We start from the raw sequence: 20,049 nt of genomic DNA on the forward strand, positions 1-20,049 counted from the left end.
ACATTTAATAGTATTAAAAATCTCAAGATCTCCAGGAGAAAAAACAATCTTTTTTTCTCTCTGATCTTGGGGGTTAATCTTGTGTTCTTCAGGGAAGTCATACTTACTTGCATGTCAGGATTCCAACATGGTAGGTCTGAGATTGCCAAGACAGGACTGATTTTCATGGCTTATTTCTCTTTCTCAGACATGTCTGTAGGACTCCACTCCTTCTAGGGAGAGGAACAAAAAGGCAGAGATCATGGCTGCTGTGATTTCTTCAGCTGGATCTCTGGTAAGTTTGGGTTCCCTTTGTTTCTGATCTGCTGTCTGGGTCTGAGGGCGTCTTTTCCTGAAGTCTTGTGACTTCTCTACCTTGCCCACATCCCTCCTGGTAACTGAATCAAATTGTTTGATTTGTGAGTAAAGGCTGTAATCTTCTATAGGAAGATTCAATACACATGCTGAAGCAAATTTCAAGATCTTTCAAAAAATATCAGGGCTATCTTTAGATATGATAGGCAGTCTGGGAATTTACTTACGATGTTAAATGTGTATTGTTTCCAGGAAATTTCAGTGATTTATGGGGTAGTAAAATGGGATATTTTTCTATTGGAAAATTTCATTTAGAAAATTTTGGGAAAAAATAAATGTACACACACACACTCAATCTCTTAATTCATAGGGAGCATTCCCCTTGTGCACACTCTCAATGATTTCCTCTTTTTTACCCATTAAGAAGTAATGAAGCCTAATAGATGACATGGAGAGAAGAATTTTAAGACACAGTGTGTGGCTATAGGCAGCTTACAGTCTCATTGAGATAAGGCACAAAAGAAATAGTTACCTAATTTATTTAGGTAAGTAATAGTTGTATAGCAATATGATAAAGATGATGAGTTCTATGTAAGGAAAGAAATGGTACTTTAGTATGGGCTAAATTGGTCATGGAAAGCTCATGAGGATAGATTTAAACTGGTATTCAATTACAAATAGGAGTTTAAATTGTCAAAGTATTTGTGAAGGTACTTCAGGTGAGAAAGAAGTTTGGGGCAAGACTCTGAGGCAGAGAAACAGTGGGTGAGTTAGTGATTCAAGGTGGAAAATTGAAAGGTAGTGGAAATGAGATATTTAAGCTGAATTTTTTAATGTTTCTCTGAAGACATTGAAGTGTGTATGCGCGTGCGTGCGTGCACGCGTGTGCACAGGTGTGTTTGAGATGGGTATTGATGTGATGAAAACTGTTTTATTTTTTTTTAATATATTTTATTGATTTTTTACAGAGAGGAAGGGAGAGGGATAGAGAGTTAGAAACATCGATGAGAGAGAAACATCGATCAGCTGCCTCCTGCACACCCTGTAATGGGGATGTGCCCGCAACCAAGGTACATGCCCTTGACCGGAATCGAACCCGGGACTCTTCAGTCCGCAGGCCGACGCTCTATCCACTGAGCCAAACCGGTTTTGGCATGAAAGCTGTTTTAGCAGTGACTTTTGAAATATGCAGATTCAGAAGAAAGGTACTGCCTACAAATAGTATTTGTTATAGTATGATCCATAATAACCTGTAGTAGTGATCTTTTATTCTTCGTAGTCATATATATAACATGTAACTAGTCCTTAAAACATACCCTTGAAAAGATTAATAAAAACAAAAATATTAGTCTTAATTAGTAGACCCAAAGTATCTGTCTACTAGTAGTATTGGCCTGATCAAACCCATCCCTCATTATCAGAGATTGAAGTTCACATAATTGTACCAACTTGGGAGGGGAGAGCTAAGATAACATTTTTTTCAATGAAATTTAAGTAAATACCTTTACCCATATATTTTTTAAATGACACAAAATCTAAAATTGATAAGCGCTACAAGAAGGTATAGTAAAATTTCATTTCTTCTATAAATCAGGCCCTTGTAGAGAGAAAGTTTCTAAGGTTTGGAAGAAAACAATGTTATGAGAGGTCCCTGAAAATATTTCCTGAGTACCGAGAAATGCTGCCCTCCCTAACACTGTAATGATCCAACTGTAGAAAACAGATGGTGTTGGTAGATTTTGAATATTATTCTTGAGCAAGATAGATGCTTTCTGAGGAATAGATTTCATCCCCTTATGAAAAAGGAGAATTACATAGTATCTAAAGGCCTCTTATTATAAGTTTATTTTTGTTTTGATAGGTTCTTTTTTGAAAGCCTGTAGTGTGCGTGTGTGTGTTTGTTATAGTTTCAAACAAGGTGAAAGGAGATTATGATTGGATGTTACTATGGGACCTTGATATCAGCCAGCCCTAAATAAAACAGTAAAAGAGGTCATCCCCATATATACTACATCCACAGTGGACTGTGGGTGCTTTTTGAGGCTCTGTGGGAGGTCAGAGGCAGCCTATCATTGAGTGTTCTTATTCTGTATCCCTCAGAGTCCTGAAGTTTCCCAGCCAGGTGAAGATCATCTTCAGGCAGAAGAACCAGCATTGGTAAAGGTAATACTTACCATTGTATGTAAGGGAAATAAAGAGAATGCTCTTTTACTGCCCCCAACTTGTAATGTTTGCAGCCCATTGCATGTTCACAATGAATATCATCTTAAGTGATAGCTGTGGTAATCCCAGGGCTGTTAGCATTAATTTGACAAATTTCATTTCTCTCAGTAGTGGCAGCCATAATTGGCAGATAGTCACATCATAATTGCTAATGAAGTATCCTCTATCACATGGTCTGATTCTGGCTTCACATTGTAAGACCCAAAACCATTAAAAATATCAAGAATACATCAACATCAGTTCCTATTTTTTAAGAATATTCCCATCCTTAAGATGAGTTTAATTTGTTTAGATACTCTTATTTCATTATATTTGTTAAGTTTATAGAATCTACCTGCTTTTTCCAGAAAAAAATATCAAAATCATAAATGAATAAATTGTATTAAGATAAATTATCCAAAACCTAGAAATAAGGCCAAAGATATGCCCATTCAGTGTCATATTAGACCAGCCTATCTAAGGGTCATCTCACATAGCAGGGAAGGTTTTGTTGTTTGACTCAGTATTTATTATTGATTAATATTCAAACCCTTAAAGTTAGATGTTAACTTGTAGAAAATTGAAAAGTTTCAAATTATTTCTACCTAGGAGAAAATGTACTCCCAAAAGTAACGATCGGTTTTATTGTCCTTTGGGCATTTACCAGGTTTCTATCTAATTTTGCAATCTTCAGCATTCTTTTCCCACTGTCTATACATCTGTTTATCATACCTGCTATGAGCCAGCTTGTCAAGCTTGCTTACATCTCATTAATGACTTAGTACGTCTTTGATGTACATGTGTTGATTATACTTTTAAGAGAATTATGGTGTGTTTTTTATTTTATGTGGAAGAAGTCCAGCCCCTTTCTCTTTTCTTTAGAATTATGTCTTTGCTAGTGACATGGTGCACGGATTCATGCACATTGAAAGGAAATTAATTAGAAGAAAGATAAGTGTAGTAATTATGTTACTGAAAAAAATTACATGTCAAAATAGTACATATAATATCCTATATAATAAAGAGCTAATATGCAAACGGTCATCACGCCATAACTGCTCAGACACTCAACACTGGGGAGAGAGGAATGGGGACCAGCCAGGCACAAATGAGCTTGCAAGAGAGGAATGGGGACCAGCCAGGCTGCGGCATGGGAGAGGGACAAGCTGTCTGCCCTGCGGTCCCAGGCGCCAGTGGCTGCGCCTACGCCTGCATCCTGGGAGAGGGACAAGCGGCTGGGGCTGTGGCCCGGGAGTTGGACAAGCTGCCTGCCCTGCAGTCCCGGGCGCCAGCAGCTGCACATGCACCTGCGGCCCGGGAGAGGGACGCTCCACATGCCTGCGGCCCGGGCAAAGCCACCCACCCATGGTCCCCTGTGGCTGCAGCTGGCCCAAGCGAAGCCAGCCAGGGTCCTGGGTGCCTGTGGCTGGCCAGAGGGAGGGAGGTCCAGGTCCTGGGTGCCTGCAGCCAGCCAGATGGAGGGAAGCCTGGGTCCTGTATGCCTGTGACCAGCCAGAGGAGGGAATCCTGGGTCCCAGGTGCAGGGAGAGGCAGTTAGGGGCAATCAGGCCAGCAGGGGAGAAGTTAGGGGCAATCAGGCAGGCAGGCATAGATGGTTAGGGGTGATCAGGCAAGCAGGCAGGTGAGCAGTTAGGAGCCAGCAGTCCCGGATTGCGAGAGGCAGTCGGACATCCCCTGAGGGGTCCCGGATTGGAGAGGGTGCAAGCTGGGCTGAGGGACTCCCTTACCCCCATGCACAAAATTTGTGCACGAGGCCTCTAGTCTATATATATATATGAGCCTTAAGTGACCTAATGACTGATTGCTATGACATGCACTGATCACCAGGGGGCAGATGCTCAACACAGGAGCTGCCCCCTGGTGGTCAGTGTGCTCCACAGCAGGAGTGCTGTTCAGCGAGCTTACCGAGCGGCAGTGGCAGCAGGCACAGCGGGGCCAGGATGAGCGGAGTGGCGCGGGCTCTCCCCGGCCACCTGCTGCTTTGAGCACTACTACATCTCTCTGGGGATGTCGGCCTGGCCTATGGGGATCGGGCCAAAACTGGCAGTCCAACATCCCCCAAGTGGTCCTGCAATGGGAAAGGGTGCAGGCCAGGCTGAGGGACCCCACCGGTGCACGAATCCGTGCACCGGGCCTCTAGTCCTATCTAATAAAAGAGTAATGTGCAAATTAACCATCACTCTGCTACACCCACAAGCCATGCCCACCAGCCAATCAGGAGCAAGTATGCAAATTAACCCAACCAAGATGGCTGCAGCCATGGAGTGAGCAGGAGGCTTGAGTTTCCCCGGCAATGGAGGAAGCCAAGCTTTCAGCACACCCTGGCTGGCCCAGGCCTCCACTCAAGGCTACAAAGTTTCAATTATAGAAGATAAATAAATCCCAACAAAAATGGCTGTGGCCATGGAGCAAGAAGGAGGCTTGGCTCTGCTGAAGGCTACAAAGTTTCAATTATAGAAGATAAATAAATCCCAGATACCAAGGCCTCCCCTTGGGTCGCCGGGAGATGTGGCTGGCCTACAAACCACCACAGGCCCCTCACCTAGGCCGCCCCATGCCCCAAGGAAACCCCCACCCTGATCTGGTACACCCTTCAGGGCAAACCAGCTGGAACCCACCCGTGCACCAGGCCTCTATCCTATCTAATTAAAAGAGTAATATGCAAATTGACCATCACTCCAACACACAAGATAGCTGCCCCCATGTGGTCAAAGATGGATGCCTCCATGTGGACACAAGATGGCCGCCACAAGATGGCCAGCAGGAGAGGGCAGTTGGGAGGGACCAGGCCTGCAAGGGAGGGCAGTTGTGGGTGATCAGGCCAGCAGGGGAGGGCAGTTAGGGGTGACCAGGCCTGCAGGGAAGGGCAGTTAGGGGCAAACAGGCTGACAGGGGAGCAGTTAGGGTGTGATCAGGCTGGCAGGCAAAAGCGGTTAGGGGCAATCAGGAAGGCAGGCAGGCGAGCAGTTGGGAGCCAGCAGTCCTGGATTGTGAGAGGGATGTCCAACTGCCTGTTTAGGCCCGATCCCAGTAGGATCATCCCTCGAGGAGTCCCAGATTGGAGAGGGTTGCAGGCTGGGCTGAGGGACAACCCCCTGCCCCCGTGCACAAATTTCGTGCTCTGGGCCTCTAGTCTTATTTAATAAAAGAGTAATATGCAAATTGACTGTACTTCCACTACACCAACAAGCCACGCCCACCATCCAATCAGGAGCAAGTATGCAAATTAACCCAAGCAAGACAGCTGTGGCCACAGAGCGAGCAGGAGGCTTGGGTTTCCCCAGCAATGGAGGAAGCCAAGCTTCCTGCACACCCTGGCTGGCCCAGGCATCTGCTCAAGGCTACAAAGTTTCAATTATACAAGATAAATAAATCCCAGATCCCAGGGCCTCCACTTGGGTTGGCGGGGGGCGTGGCTGGCCAGAAAACCACCACAGGCCCCGCTCCCAGGCCGCCCCATGCCCCAAGGGAACCCCCACCCTGATCCAGGACACCCCTCAGGGCAAACCAGCTGGCCCCCACCCATGTAGCAGGCCTCTATCCTATCTAATAAAAGAGTAATATGCAAATTGACCATCACTCCAACACACAAGATAGCTGCCCCCATGTGGACACAAGATGGTGGCCACAAGATGTTCAGCAGGGGAGGGCAGTTGGAAGGGATCACGCCAGCAGGGGAGGGCAGTTGGGAGGGACCAGGCTTGCAAGGGAGGGCAGTTGGGGGTGATCAAGCCTGCAGGGGAGGGCAGTTAGGGGTGACCAAGCTGGCAGAGGAGGGAAGTTGGGGGCAACCAGTCCTGCAGGGAAAGGCAGTTGGGAGGGACCCAGGCCTGCAGGGGAGAGCAGTTGGGGGGGACCAGGCCTGCAGGGGAGGGCAGTTAGGGGTGACCAGGCCTGCAGGGGAGGGAAGTTCAGGGGGACCCAGGCCTGCAGGGGAGGGCAGTTAGGGGCAAACAGGCTGGCAGGGGAGCAGTTAGGCATCAATCAGGCTGGCAGGGGAGTGGTTAGGGGGTGATCAGGCTGGCAGGCAGAAGTGGTTAGGGGCAATCAGGAAGGCAGGCAGGTGAGCAGTTGGGAGCCAGCAGTCCTGGATTGTGAGAGGGATGTCCAACTGCCTGTTTAGGCCCGATCCCAGTAGGATCGTCCCTTGAGGAGTCCCAGATTGGAGAGGGTGCAGGCTGGGCTGAGGGACAACCCCCCGCCCGTGCACAAATTTCGTGCTCTGGGCCTCTAGTCTTATTTAATAAAAGAGTAAAAAAAAAAGAGGGAAGTTGGGGACAACCAGGCCTGCAGGGAAGGGCAGTTGGGGGGTACTCCGGCCTGCAGGGGAGAGCAGTTGGGGGGAATCAGGCCTGCAGGGGAGGGCAGTTAGGGGCGATCAGGGTGGCAGGGAAGCAGGCATCAATCAGGCTGGCAGGGGAGTGATTAGGGGGTGATCAGGATGGCATGCAGAAGTGGTTAGGGGCAATCAGGAAGGCAGGCAGGAGAGCAGTTGGGAGCCAGCAGTCCTGGATTGTGAGAGGGATGTCCGGCTACCCATTTAGGCTTGATCCTACCGGGATCAGGCCTAAACGGGCAGTCGGACATCCCTCGAGGGGTCCCAGATTGGAGAGAGTGGAGGCTGGGCTAAGGGACACACACCCCCATGCACAAATTTCATGCACCGGGCCTTTAGTAGTAGTATAAAATTAAAACACATGTGTGATTGGCACCAGCAAGAGTTTTATATGTATCATGCATGCATGAGTCAATGTTTATTTTTAAATTGCCAGTGCGTGTCCTGTGTACCGGCCGGTGGGTCGGACGGTCGGGCATTCGATTAACAAATCACAATGTGGTTCACGTTGAATGTCAACAAAAACAACCAAATTCACAATTGACAATGACAGATTGAACACGTGTGCAATTGGCACCAGCGAGAGTTTTCTATGTATCACGCATGTGCGAGTCAATGTTTATTTTATTTTATTTTTTCAATATATTTTATTGATTTTTTTACAGAGAGGAATTGAGAGTTAGAAACATCGATCAGCTGCCTCCTGCACACCCCCTATTGGGGATGTGCCCTCAACCAAGGTACATGCCCTTGACCGGAATTGAACCTGGGACCCTTCAGTCCGCAGGCCGACGCTCTATCCACTGAGCCAGTTAGGGCCAATGTTTATTTTTAAATTGCCAGTGCAAGTCATATGTTCCAGCCGGATGGTCGGTCACTTAGCCTTTTATATATATAGCTGTTTTTGAAAATTATACTTTGAAAGTTGATTTTATTCCAAATATGTTTTGTGTAAAAATGAGTTTTCCTTTTTGTTTTTATGAGAAAACTAGAGGCCCGTTGCAGGAAGATTCCTGCAAGAATAGGGCTTCCTGCAGCCTTCTCTGCTGCCCCGCCTGCTTCCCTCCCATCTCCTAAGCCCCGCCTGCTTCCCTCCCTTCTCCGCCACCCCACCTGCTTCCCTCCCATCTCCGCCGCTCTGCTTGCTTCTCCGCAGCTTCGCTCCCTTCTGCAGCACTTGGCTTCTTTCTACGCTGTCTTCAATCTTCACTCTGCACCTGGATATGCAAATTAACCACCATCTTGGTTGTGTTAATTTGCATACTCGCTCCTGATTGGTTGGTGGGCGTGGCTTGTGGGCATAGCGGGGGTACGGTTAATTTGCATGTTTCTCTTTTATTAGATAGGATACATCCTGAGGTTCAGTCTTTACATTAATTTTTTTTAAAAATAAATCTTTATTCAGATTATTACAATTATTTCTCCTTTTTCCCCCCATAGCTCCCCTCCACCCTTTTCCCACCCCACCTTCTGCCCTTACCTCCCCCACACTGTCCTCATCCAAAGGTGTATGATTTTTGCCATTCTCTTCATGAACCCCCCATACCCCTTTCCCCCTGAGAATTATCAGTCCACTCCCTTTCTATGCCCCTGATTCTATTATATTCACCAGATTATTCTGCTCCTCAGGTTTTTAATTCACTTGATTTTTAGGTTCGCTTGTTGATAGATATGTATTTGTTGTTCATAATTTTTCTCTTTACTTTTTTCTTCTTCCTCTTCTTTAAGAATACCTTTCAGCATTTCATATAATACTGGTTTGGTGGTGATGAACTCCTTCAGCTTTTTCTTATCTGTGAAGCTCTTTATCTGCCCTTCAATTCTGAATGATAGCTTTGCTGGGTAGAGTAATCTTGGTTGTAGGTTCTTGCTATTCATCACATTGAAAATTTCTTGCCACTCCCGTCTGGCCTGCATAGTTTCTGTTGAGAAGTCAGCTGACAGTCGTATGGGTGCTCCCTTGTAGGTAATTAACTGTTTTTCTCTTGCTGCTTTTAATATTCTCTCTTTGTCTTTTGCTCTTGGCATTTTAATTATGATGTGTCTTGGTGTGGTCCTCTTTCGATTCCTTTTGTTTGGGGTTCTGTGGGCTTCCTGGACTTGTAAGTCTATTTCTTTCAGCAGGTGGGGGAAGTTTTCTGTCATTATTTCTTCAAATAGGTTTTCAGTATCTTGCTCTCTCTCTTCTTCTGGCACCCCCATAATTCTGATGTTGGTACGCTTGAAGTTGTCCCAGAGTCTTCTTACATTATCTTCAACTTTTTGGATTTTTTTTTTTTGCTTTTTCAATTGAGTGTTTTTTGCTTCTTTGTATTTCACTTCTTTGACTTGATTCTTGTGTTCCTCTATTCTGTTTCTGGGTCTCTGTATATTTTTTATTTCAGTCAGTGTATGTTTAATTTCTAGTTGGTCCTTTTTCATATCTTCGAGGGTCTCGTTATATTTATCGGCCTTTTCTAGGATATTCTTAAAAAGTCTTATAACGGTGGTTTTGAATTCTATATCCAGTCGTTTGTTTTCCTCCATTTCTTTTGTTTGTGATCTGATTCTTTGACCCCGCATTTTTACTGATTCCCTGAGTTGGTAAGGTAGATATTTGTGCTAGGTTTCCAATATGGCCCAGTGGGTCTGCTTCCCCAGTTAACCTGAGGTGGACACTCTTGGTGCACCCCTTTGTGGACTGTGTGTACAGCCTTGTTGTAATTAAGTCTTTATTGTTGTTGGTATCACTGGGAAGAATTGACCTCCGGGTCAGTTGGCTGTAAGGATCAGCTGTGTCTATGCTGGGAGAAGCCCAGTGCTGGAGACAGCCCTATGGGATTAGACTTGCCAAACTGCAATAGCCTCTGTGCTCAGCTTGGATGGGGTGGAGCCTCAGTCTTGGCTTCCTGTCAGCCCCGCCCCTGCGCGCACGTGCGCTTTCAGTCCTCCGCCTTCCCCAGCTCAAGTCTCCGCCTGAGAGTCCAGACTCCCCCCACAAGAGCGTGGGTCCCCAGGGGCTCGCCTGGAACCGGGGTTCACTGCAGTCAGAACTGGGGCACAGTGCCGTCAGGAGCCTCTGACTCCCCTCCACCAGGGAAAGCCCGCGGCAACCTCCGCAGCCCTTGTGCGCACCGGCGCAGGCGCGCTTTCAGTCCTCCGCCTTCCCTGGCTCACGAGTCTCCGCCCGAGAGTCCAGACTCCCCCCACAAGAGCGTGGGTCCCCAGGGGCTCGCCTGGAACTGGGGTTCACTGCAGTCAGAACTGGGGCTCAGTGCAGTCAGAATCCTCTGACTCCCCTCCACTAAGGAAAGCCTGTGGCAACCCCCGCAGCCTTTGTGCGCACCAGCGCGTGCGCGCGTGCACACTTTCAGTCCTCCGCCTTCCCCGGCTCCCGAGTCTCCGCCCGAGAGTCCAGACTCCCCCCACAAGAGCGTGGGTCCCCAGGGGCTCGCCTGGAACTGGGGTTCAGTGCAGTCAGAACTGGGGTTCAGTGCGGTCGGAGGCTTCCTTCCCCCTTCCGCCAGAGAAAGTCAGCCAGGCTCTCAGCCGCCCTTCCTCTCTGCGCGCACAAAGCCCCTTTGCCGTACCTCCAATTCTCTGTGAGCTTTTCTCCTTCCTTCTAGTTGTAGAATTTTCACTCAGCCAGCTTTCCTGTGGTTCTGGATGGTGTCCGTTCTGTCTTTTAGTTGTAGTTTTGAAATTGTTGTGCTAGGCAGCAGTTTAGGTGTTTACCTATGCCGCCATCTTGGTTTCTCCTTTACATTAATTTTTTGAGACATTACTGGACCAATGATTCTTAAAGTGTTCTTTAACATATGTCAGTTTAGACTTTAATATAAATTACATGTTATTTCAGACTTTGAATTATGAACCTTAGGAAAATACCACAATTTTTGACATGGTGAATAAATCATATGGTTTCTTTTTGTTCTCCTGACAGAGGGAGTCCCTGGCAGAACATTAATTCTCTCTGGCTCTTCCTTAATTTCTGCATTCTGTTTATAAGCACTGAACTTAGCTTTAATTATAATTTGAGTAGAACCAATTATTTAATAATTTTTAATATTTCTATTTTTGCCCAAAAATAAAAGCAGATGGAATTTTCACAGGGTTTGTGTTGAATCTGTTGATCAGTCTTGGGAATATTGCTATCTTAACAATATTAAGTTTTCCAATAGTGTATGGGATGTCTTCTTTTTTGTGTGTGGGGAGAGAGGATTTTTTTAGTGATGTTTTGTATTTTTCAGTGTACAAGTCTTGCACATCTTTTGTTAATTTTTTCCTGGTTTTTTTTTTGGTGGGGGTTGGGTGTTAGTTGCTACTTTAAATAGATTTTTTTCTTCATTTCTTTATTGAATGTTCATTGCTAGTGTGTAGAAATAATTGACTTAGGTATGTTGATCATGTATTCTGAACCTTGCTGAACTAGTTTTAGTTCTTACAGGTTTTTGTGTATGTGTGTGTGTATATGTGGGGATTCTTCAGGGTTTTCCATATGCAAGAAAATGTCATCTGTAAATAGAGATGATGTCTTTTGCAAATAGAAATTTGTTACTTTCCAATCTGGATACATTTTATTTCTTTTTCTTGCCTAATTTCCCTTGCTAAAACTTACAGTACAATGTTGAAGTGAGGAAAGAGGACATCTTTGTTTTTGTGGTCTCAGGAGTAATGTATATGGCTGTTCACCATAAAGTTGGATGTTAGATTTGGGTATTTATAGATGGTCTTAATCATATTGACAAAGTTTGCTTCTATTTCTGGTTTGTTGAATTTTGTTAAATACTTTTTCTGAGTCTGTTAAGATGATTGTGTGACTTCTATTCTTTATTCTATTAATATGGTGCATTACCTTGATTGATTTTCAGATAGTAAATCAACTGTATTCATGGACAAATCCAATTTGGCTGTGGTATTTATGATTGCTTTATTTGTTTCTGGATTTGTTTGCTAGTATTTTGTTGAGAATTCTGTGTATCCTATCTAATAAAGAGGGAATATGCTAATTGACCCTCATGCCATCACAAAGATGGCGGCACCCACAGCCAATAAGAAGGGAATATGTTAATTGACTGTCCCACCCTCAAAGATGGCGGCGCCCATAGCCAATAAGGAGGGAATATGTTAATTGACCACCCTGCCCTCAAAGATGGTTGCACCCACAGCCAATAAGGAGAGAATATGCTAATTGACTGCCATAGATGGCAGTGCCCACAGCCACAAGATGGCGACACCCACTCCCCTCAGCCCCACCAGGGCAGCAGGCGTGCAGCAAGGTCAGACCCGCGCCCAGGCAGGCCCAGCCGCTCCATGTGCCTGCCTCTGGAGTCCCCCAGTTCCCTCAGCCCCCCAGGCCCAGACTGAGGCACAGGCAAACCTTGAATGGTGGCTGCCCAGCCAATGCCCAAGGTGCAGGCAAGCCTCAGATGTTGGCCGCCCAGCCACCCAGGCAAGGCTCGGATGGCAGTTGCCCAGCCGCCCAGGGCCACCCAAGGCTCAGGTAACCAGGGCTGGCCGAGGCAGTGGCAGCAGCAGAGGTGTGATGGGGTGTCGCCTTCCCCTGATCACCGGGTTGCCTCCTGCCCCTGAGGGCTCCTGGACTGTGAGAAGGGGCAGGCTGGGCTGAGGGACCCGCCCTCCAGTGCATGAATTTTCATGCACTGGGCCTCTAGTATGTTCATAAGAGATATTGGTCTGTGGTGTTCTTGTAATGTCTTTTTCTACTTTGGTAATACTGGCACCTTAGAATGAGTTGGGAATTACTTCCTATTTTTTGAAAGAGTTAGTGAAGGATTTCTGTTAATTCTTCTGAAAATGTTTGGTGGATCTCACTAGTAAAGCCATTTGAACCTGGGCTTTTATTTGTGGGAAGTTAATTTATATATCTATTTAGATTTTCTTTGCCTTGAGTCAGTTTTGGTAGTTTGCATCTTACTAGGAATCTGTCCATTTTTTCAATCTAGGTTATCTAATTTGTTGGCATATGGTTGTTCATATTAATCCTTTTATTTCTGTAAGATTAGTAGTAATGTCTCCTTTTTCATGTCTGACTTCAGTCATTTGAGTCTTCTTTTCTTTCTTTGTCATTCCAAGTGTTTGTCATTTTGTAATCTTTTCAAATAACCAAACTTTACATTTGTTGATTTTCTCTTTTGTCTTTCTATTCTCTATTTTGTTTACCTTCATTCTAATTTTTTTGTTGTTGAAATTGGATTCCTGGAACTCCTTCATAAGGGCTGGCTCAGATGGCAGGAACACAGCAGGCAGGTAGTTCAGTGCAGAGGCAGGCAGCTCGGTTCAGGCTTCTCCCTCAAGTGCAGTTTGTGTGAAATGCCCCTGTGTAGAAAGACTGCTAGGCTCTTTTGTGACTCTTTTCCCTCTTACCCACCAGGAGCCCCTCTTGGTCAGTATCTTCTTTCCACAAAGTTTATTGGAACTTGTTTTGTGGCCTACCATACTGTCAGTCCTAGAGAATATTCGTGTACACTTGCAAAGAATGTATGTTCTGCTGTTGTTAAGTGTCTCGGTGTTCTATGGATATCTAGCTTGTTAATAGTATTTTATTCAAGTTATCTCTTTCCTTGTTGATGCTCTGCATTGTTGTTTAATCCATTATTGAAAATGGGGCATTAAACTCTTTAACTATAATTGTCTTTGTCTTTTCAATTCCATAAATTTTTGCTTCCTGTATTTTGAGGTTCTTTTGTTATATAAAAATATGTTTAAACTTGTCTTATTGATACAGTAAGCAGTTTTTCATTAGAAATATCTCTCTTTGTTTCTAGTAAAAATGTCTGTCTATATTGCCACTCTATCTTTTGTGTACTGTTTACATAGTATATTTTCCCCATCCTTTTATAGTAAACCTAATTTTATTCTTAAATTTAAAGTGTCTTCAGTAGATAGCATCTTTTTGTATCATTTTAACAAAAGTTCCTTCTGCCAATCTCTCCATTTGATTTAATTTTTCCCTCAATTTACTTTTATTTATTTATTTATTTATTTATTTATTTATTTATTTATTTATTTATTATATATATATATATATATATATATATATATATATATATATATATATATATATTTGTTACTAAGGTATTATATGTGTACATATCTTACCATTGCCCCCACCACCCCACTCACATACATGCCCTCACCACCCAATATTTTGCATCCGTTGGTTATTCTTTTTTTTTTTTTTTAAATATATTTTATTGATTTTTTACAGAGAGGAAGAGAGAGGGATAGAGAGTTAGAAACATCGATGAGAGAGAGACATCGATCAGCTGCCTCCTGCACGCCCCCTACTGGGGATGTGCCCGCAACCCAGGTACATGCCCTTGACCGGAATCGAACCCGGGACCCTTCAGTCCCCAGGCCGACGCTCTATCCACTGAGCCAAACCGGTTAGGGCCGTTGGTTATTCTTATATGCATGCATATAAGTCCTTCGCTTGATCTCTTATTTCCCCCACCTCTCCCTAACCTTCCTCTTGTAATTTGACAGTCTGTTTGATGCTTTACTGCCTCTGCATCTATCTTTTTGTTCATCAGTTTATAATGTTTTTTATTATCCACAAATGAGTGAGATCATGTGGTATTTTTCTTTCATTGACTGGCTTATTTCATTTAGCATAATGTTCTATAATTCTATCCAGGTGCCTACAAATGGTAATAATTCCTTCTTTTTTATGGCAGCATAGTATTCCATTGTGTAGATGTACCATAGTTTTCTGATCCAATCATCTGCTGACGGGCACCTAGGCTGTTTCCAGATCTTAGCTATTGTAAATTCTGCTGCTATGAACATAGGGGTGTATATATCCTTTCTGATTGGTGTTTCTAGTTTCTTAGGATATATTCCTAGGAGTGGGATTACTGGGTCAAATGGGAGTTCCATTTTCAGTTTTTTCAGGAAACTCCATACTGTTCTCCACAGTGGCTGCACCAGTCTGCATTCCCACCAGCAGTGCACGAGGGTTCCCTTTTCTCCACATCCTCGCCAACACTTCTTGTTTGTTGATTTGTTGATGATAGCCATTCTGACAGGTGTGAGATGGTATCGCATTGTCGTTTTGATTTGCATCTCTCGGATAATTAGTGACTTTGAGCATGTTTTCATGTGTCTCTTGGCCTTCCTTCTGTCTTCTTTTGAAAAGACTCTATTTAGGTCCATTGCCCATTTTTTTATTGGATCATTTATCTTCCTTTTATTAAGTTGTATAAGCTGCCTGTAGATGTTGGAGATTAAAACTTTATCAGGGATAACATTTGCAAATATGTTTCCCATATAGTGTGGGGTTTCTATTGTTTTATTGATGGTTTCTGCTGCTGTGCAAAAGCTTTTTATTTTGATGTAGTCCCATTTGTTTATTTTCTCTTCCGCTTTCATTGCCCTAGGGGCAGTATCAGTGAAGAAGTTCTTTCGGCATATGTCTGAGATTTTGCTACCTGTGAATTCCTCTACTATTTTTATGTTTTCCCGTTTTATGTTTAACTCCTGTATCCATTTTGAGTTTATTTTTGTGTATGGTGAAAGTTGATTATCTAGTTTCATTTTTTTGCATGTATCTGTCCAATTTTCCCAACACCATTTATTGAAGAGACTGTCTTGACTCCATTGTATGTTCATGCCTCCTTTGTCAAATATTAATTACGTATAGTGGTTTGGGTTGATATCTGGATTCTCTATTCTATTCCATTGGTCTATATGTCTGTTCTTGTGCCAGTACTAGGCTGTTTTGAGAACAGTGGCTTTGTAATACAGCTTGAAATCTGGTATTGAGAACCCTCCTACTTTATTTTTCTTTCTCAGGATTGCTGTGGCTACTCCGGGTGTTTTTTTATTCCAGGTGAATTTTTGGACAGTTCTTTCTAGGTCTGTGAAATATGCCGTTGGTATTTTAATGGGGAGTGCATTGAATCTATAGATTGCTTTGGGTAGTATGGACATTTTAATGATGTTGGTTCTACCAATCCATGAACATGGTATGTTCTTCCATCTGTTTACATCTTCCTCTATCTCTTTTTTCAGTGTCCTGTAGTTTTCCACATATAGGTCTTTTACCTCCTTGGTTAAGTTTATTCCTAGGTATCTTAATTTTTTGGGTGCAATGGTAAATGGGATTGCTTTTTTAGTCTCTCTTTCTGTAAGTTCACTATTGGTATATAGAAATGCCATAGATTTCTTGGCGTTAATTTTGTATCCTGCTGCATTGCCGAATTCATTTATTAAGTCTGTTACTTTTTTGATGGAGTCTTTAGGGTTTTTTATGCACAATATCATGTCATCTGCAAATAAGGACAGCTTTAACTCTTCTTTTCCAATTTGGATGCCTTTTATTTCTTCTTCTTGTCTAATTGCAATGGCTAATACTTCCAGTACTATGTCAAACAGGAGTGGTGAGAGTGGGCATCCCTGTCTTGTTCCTGTTCTTAGGGGAAATGGTTTTAGTTTTTGCCCACTGAGTATGATGTTAGCTGTGGGTTTATCATATATAGCTTTTATTATGTTGAGGTATGATCCTTCTATTCCCACATTGTTGAGAGTTTTTATCAAGAAAGGGTGTTGGATTTTGTCAAATGCTTTTTCTGCATCAATTGATATGACTATGTGATTTTTATCTCTCAATTTGTTTATGTGATGTATCACATTTATTGATTTGCGGATATTGTACCATCCTTGCATTCCTGGGATAAATCCTACTTGGTCATGGTGTATGATCTTTCAGATGTACTGCTGGATTCGATTTGCTAGAATTTTGTTGAGGATTTTGGCATCTACATTCATGAGAGATATTGGCCTGTAATTCTCTTTCATTGTGTTGTCTTTATCTGGTTTTGGTATTAGGGTGATGCTGGCTTCATAGAAGGAGCTTGGAAGTGTTCCTTCCTCTTGAACTTTTTGGAATAGTCTGAGGAGGATAGGTTTCAGTTCTTCCTTGAATGTTTGGGAAAACTCTCCTGTGAAGCCGTCTGGCCCCAGGCTTTTGTTTGCCGGAAGCTTTTTGATGACTGATTCAATTTCTTTCATAGTTATTGGCCTATTGAGCTGTTTAGATTCTTCCTGATTGAGTTTTGGAAGGGTATGTTTTTCTAGGAATATGTCCATTTCCTCCAAGTTGTCCAGTTTGTTGGAATAGAGTAACTGTTCGTAGTATTTTTTAACAATCCTTTGTATTTCGGCGGGATCTGTTGTTATTTCACCTCTTTCATTTCTGATTTTGTTTATTTGCGTCCTCTCTCTTTGCTTCTTGGTGATCCTGGCTAGAGGTTCATCAATCTTGTTTATCCTTTCAAAGAACCAGCTCTTGGTTTTGTTGATCTTTTGTATTATTTCTTTGGTCTCTGTGTCATTTATCTCTGCACTGATCTTTATTATTTCCTTCCTTCTGCTTACACTGGGCATTTCTTGTTGCTTTTTTTCTAACTCTTTGAGTTGTAGGGTTAGGTAATTTATTACCATTGTTTCTTGTTTTTTGCAGTATGCTTGTAGAGCTATGAACTTCCCTCTCAAGACTGCTTTCGCTTTGTCCCATAGATTTTGGATTGCGGTGCTTTCATTGTCATTTGTTGCCATGATGTTTTTTATTTCTTCTTTGATCTCTCTAGTAACTCAGTCATTGTTTAATAGCATGCTGTTTAGTCTCCATGTGTTTGATTTCTTTGGGTTGTTTTTATTGTAGTTGATTTCCAGTTTTATGCCACTGTGGTCTGAGAAGATGCTTGATATGATTTCTAGCTTCTTGACTTTGAAGAGACTTTGTCTATGTCCCAACATACGGTCTATCTTTGAAAATGACCCATGTGCACTTGAGAAGAATGTATATTCTGTGGCGTTGGGGTGAAATGTTCTGAAGATGTCAATTAATTCCATCCGGTCTAGTGAGTCATTTAGGATTGATGTTTCTTTGCTGATTTTTTGTTTAGAGAATCTGTGTAATGGTGATAGTGGGGTATTAAAGTCTCCTACTATGATTGTATTGCTGTCAATCTCTCCCTTGATATCCTCCAGGAGTTTTTTTATGTATTTGGGTGCTCCTGTATTGGGTTGCGTATATGTTTACCAGAGTTATTTCTTCTTGTTGTGTTGCTCGCTTTAGTATTATGAAGTGGCCTTCCTTATCTCTTGTTATGTCCTTCACTTTGAGGTCTAATTTGTCAGATATAAGTATTGCTAACCCAGCTTTTTTTTCATTTCCATTCACCTGGAAGACCTTTTTCCATCCCTTCACCCTCAGTCTGTGTGCGTCAATTTTTCTGAGGTGGGTTTCTTGTACACAGCAGATATATGGGTCTTGTTTTCTTATCCAATCCGTTACCCTATGTCTTTTGATTGGGGCATTTAATCCATTTACATTTAAAGTTATTATTGATAGGTACTTACGTGTCGCCATTTTTATTCTTTACCCCTGTGTTCCTTCTTCGCTTCCTATTTCTTTTTTTTTTTACAGCAGACCCTTTAGCATTTCTTGCATTGCTGGTTTGGTGGTAATAAATTCCCTTAGTCCTTTTTTGTCTGTGAAGCTCCTGATTTCACCTTCAATTTTGATTGATAGCCTTGCTGGGTACAGTATTCTTGGATTCAGACCCTTCCTTTGCATGACTTTATATATTTCATTCCATTCCTTTCTGGCCTGATGAGTTTCTGTTGAGAAATAAGCTGCTAGTCTGATGGGGGTTCCTTTGTATGTAACTTTCTTTCTCTCTCTGGCTGCTTTTAAGATTCTTACTTTGTCGTTGGTGTTTGCCAATTCAATTATAATGTGCCTTGGCATCGGTCTTTTTGGGTTCATTTTGCTTTGGACTCTGTGAGCTTCTTGGATTTGTGTGGGTTATTACTTCCCTATATCAGGGAAGTTTTCTGTCATTATTTCTTCAAACATGATTTCTATTCCTTGCTCAGTTTCCTTTTCTTCTGGAACCCCTATTATGCGGATGTTGTTTTGTTTCATGTTGTCCCAAAGTTCCCTTATGCTCTCCTCCTGCTTTTTAATTTTATTTTCTAGAAGCTTCTCTATTTGGATTTTTTTTTCCCATCTTGTCTTCTAGCTCACTGATGTGGTCCTCTGCTTCTTCTAGTATACTCTTGATGCTTTCTATTGAGTTCTTTACAGCAGCGATGTCATTATTCATTTCTACTTGGTTCTTCTTCATTTCCTCTTGGTTCTTACTCATATTGTCAAATTTGTCTTCCATTCTTTTCAGCCACCTTATGACCATTTCTCTGAATTCTTTCTCTGGAAGGTTGCTTGCCTCCATTTCGTTTACTTCCTTTTCTGGTGATGCCTGCTTTTCTTTCATATGCGGGCTGTTTCTTTGTCTCCCCATGGTCTCTGCTTTTCCAGGTGTCTGGTTATAAAGTTCTCTCTCTCCTGCGTTGATTTAAAGGCACAAAATACAGGTACAACTCACAAGGCACTGAACAGAAATGTATTCACGATATTAATAACCTCCAATAAAGGTGAACACCAGAGAAAGGCAAATTAGGGGATAGAAGAGAAAGAAGAAGAGGAAAAAGAAAGAAAGAAAAAAAAGGAGTGTCAAAATGAAATTGGGAAAAGAAAAAAAAGTAAGAGAGACAAGAAAGAGACTAAGAGAGATAGGGGAACAAACTATATATATGGGGAGAAAACTCCAATAGAACAACCACTAATCCCAGTAAATGCCAGCAACAAGTACCTGGGGATTAATACAAACTACACCAACTAATATCAAGCAAGGCAAGGGAAAACAGAAGCAAAAAACAAACAAAAACAAAGCAAACAAACAAAAAAAAAGAATAAGCAAAACTATATCACAAAAAAGCATAAAAATTCGATATAACCAACATTCAAGCAAACAACAACAAAAGGACAGGGAGAAAGATAATTTTTGGATAGTTAAGACAGCGAAGAGAGATGTATATATGGACTTGGAGCAGGGGATTGTAGATTAGATATATAAGTAGGGTGAAATTTTATCAGGGGGTAAACAGAAAGAATAGGGAAAATCTAAAGCAGGAAAGGGGTAAGATAAACAGGACACCAAAAGGGGAAAGGTAAGGAAGAGAGTGATGGCATAAAGGTAGAGTTGAGATACAGAAAAACGATGCTAAAGGAAAGATGAAACTAGAATGTAGAACACTAATCCCAAAGTAAAATAAAGAGAAAATAAAATGATACTTAAAAAAAAAAAGGTAAAATAGTAGTAGAAATGATACTGATTGAAAATAAA

General features: G+C 42.6%; 1 protein-coding gene across 1 annotated transcript in view; it reads left to right on the forward strand.

Annotated features, from left to right (window-relative positions):
• The window catches only part of LOC308252615 (zinc finger protein 624-like), a gene marked incomplete at its 3' end in the record, with an annotated part of 54,204 nt that overhangs the window by 4,949 nt on the left and 29,206 nt on the right, over nt 1-20,049 (forward strand). Inside the window, exons 3-4 of the mRNA XM_080677394.1 lie at nt 188-274; nt 2,395-2,457. Coding sequence (XP_080533520.1) covers nt 242-274; nt 2,395-2,457 — 96 coding nt within the window. The 5' untranslated portion in view covers nt 188-241. The remainder of the gene's footprint in view (nt 1-187; nt 275-2,394; nt 2,458-20,049) is intronic.

This window comes from Plecotus auritus (genome assembly GCF_963455305.1).
Source record: "Plecotus auritus genome assembly, chromosome: 7".
Lineage (NCBI taxonomy): Eukaryota > Metazoa > Chordata > Mammalia > Chiroptera > Vespertilionidae > Plecotus > Plecotus auritus.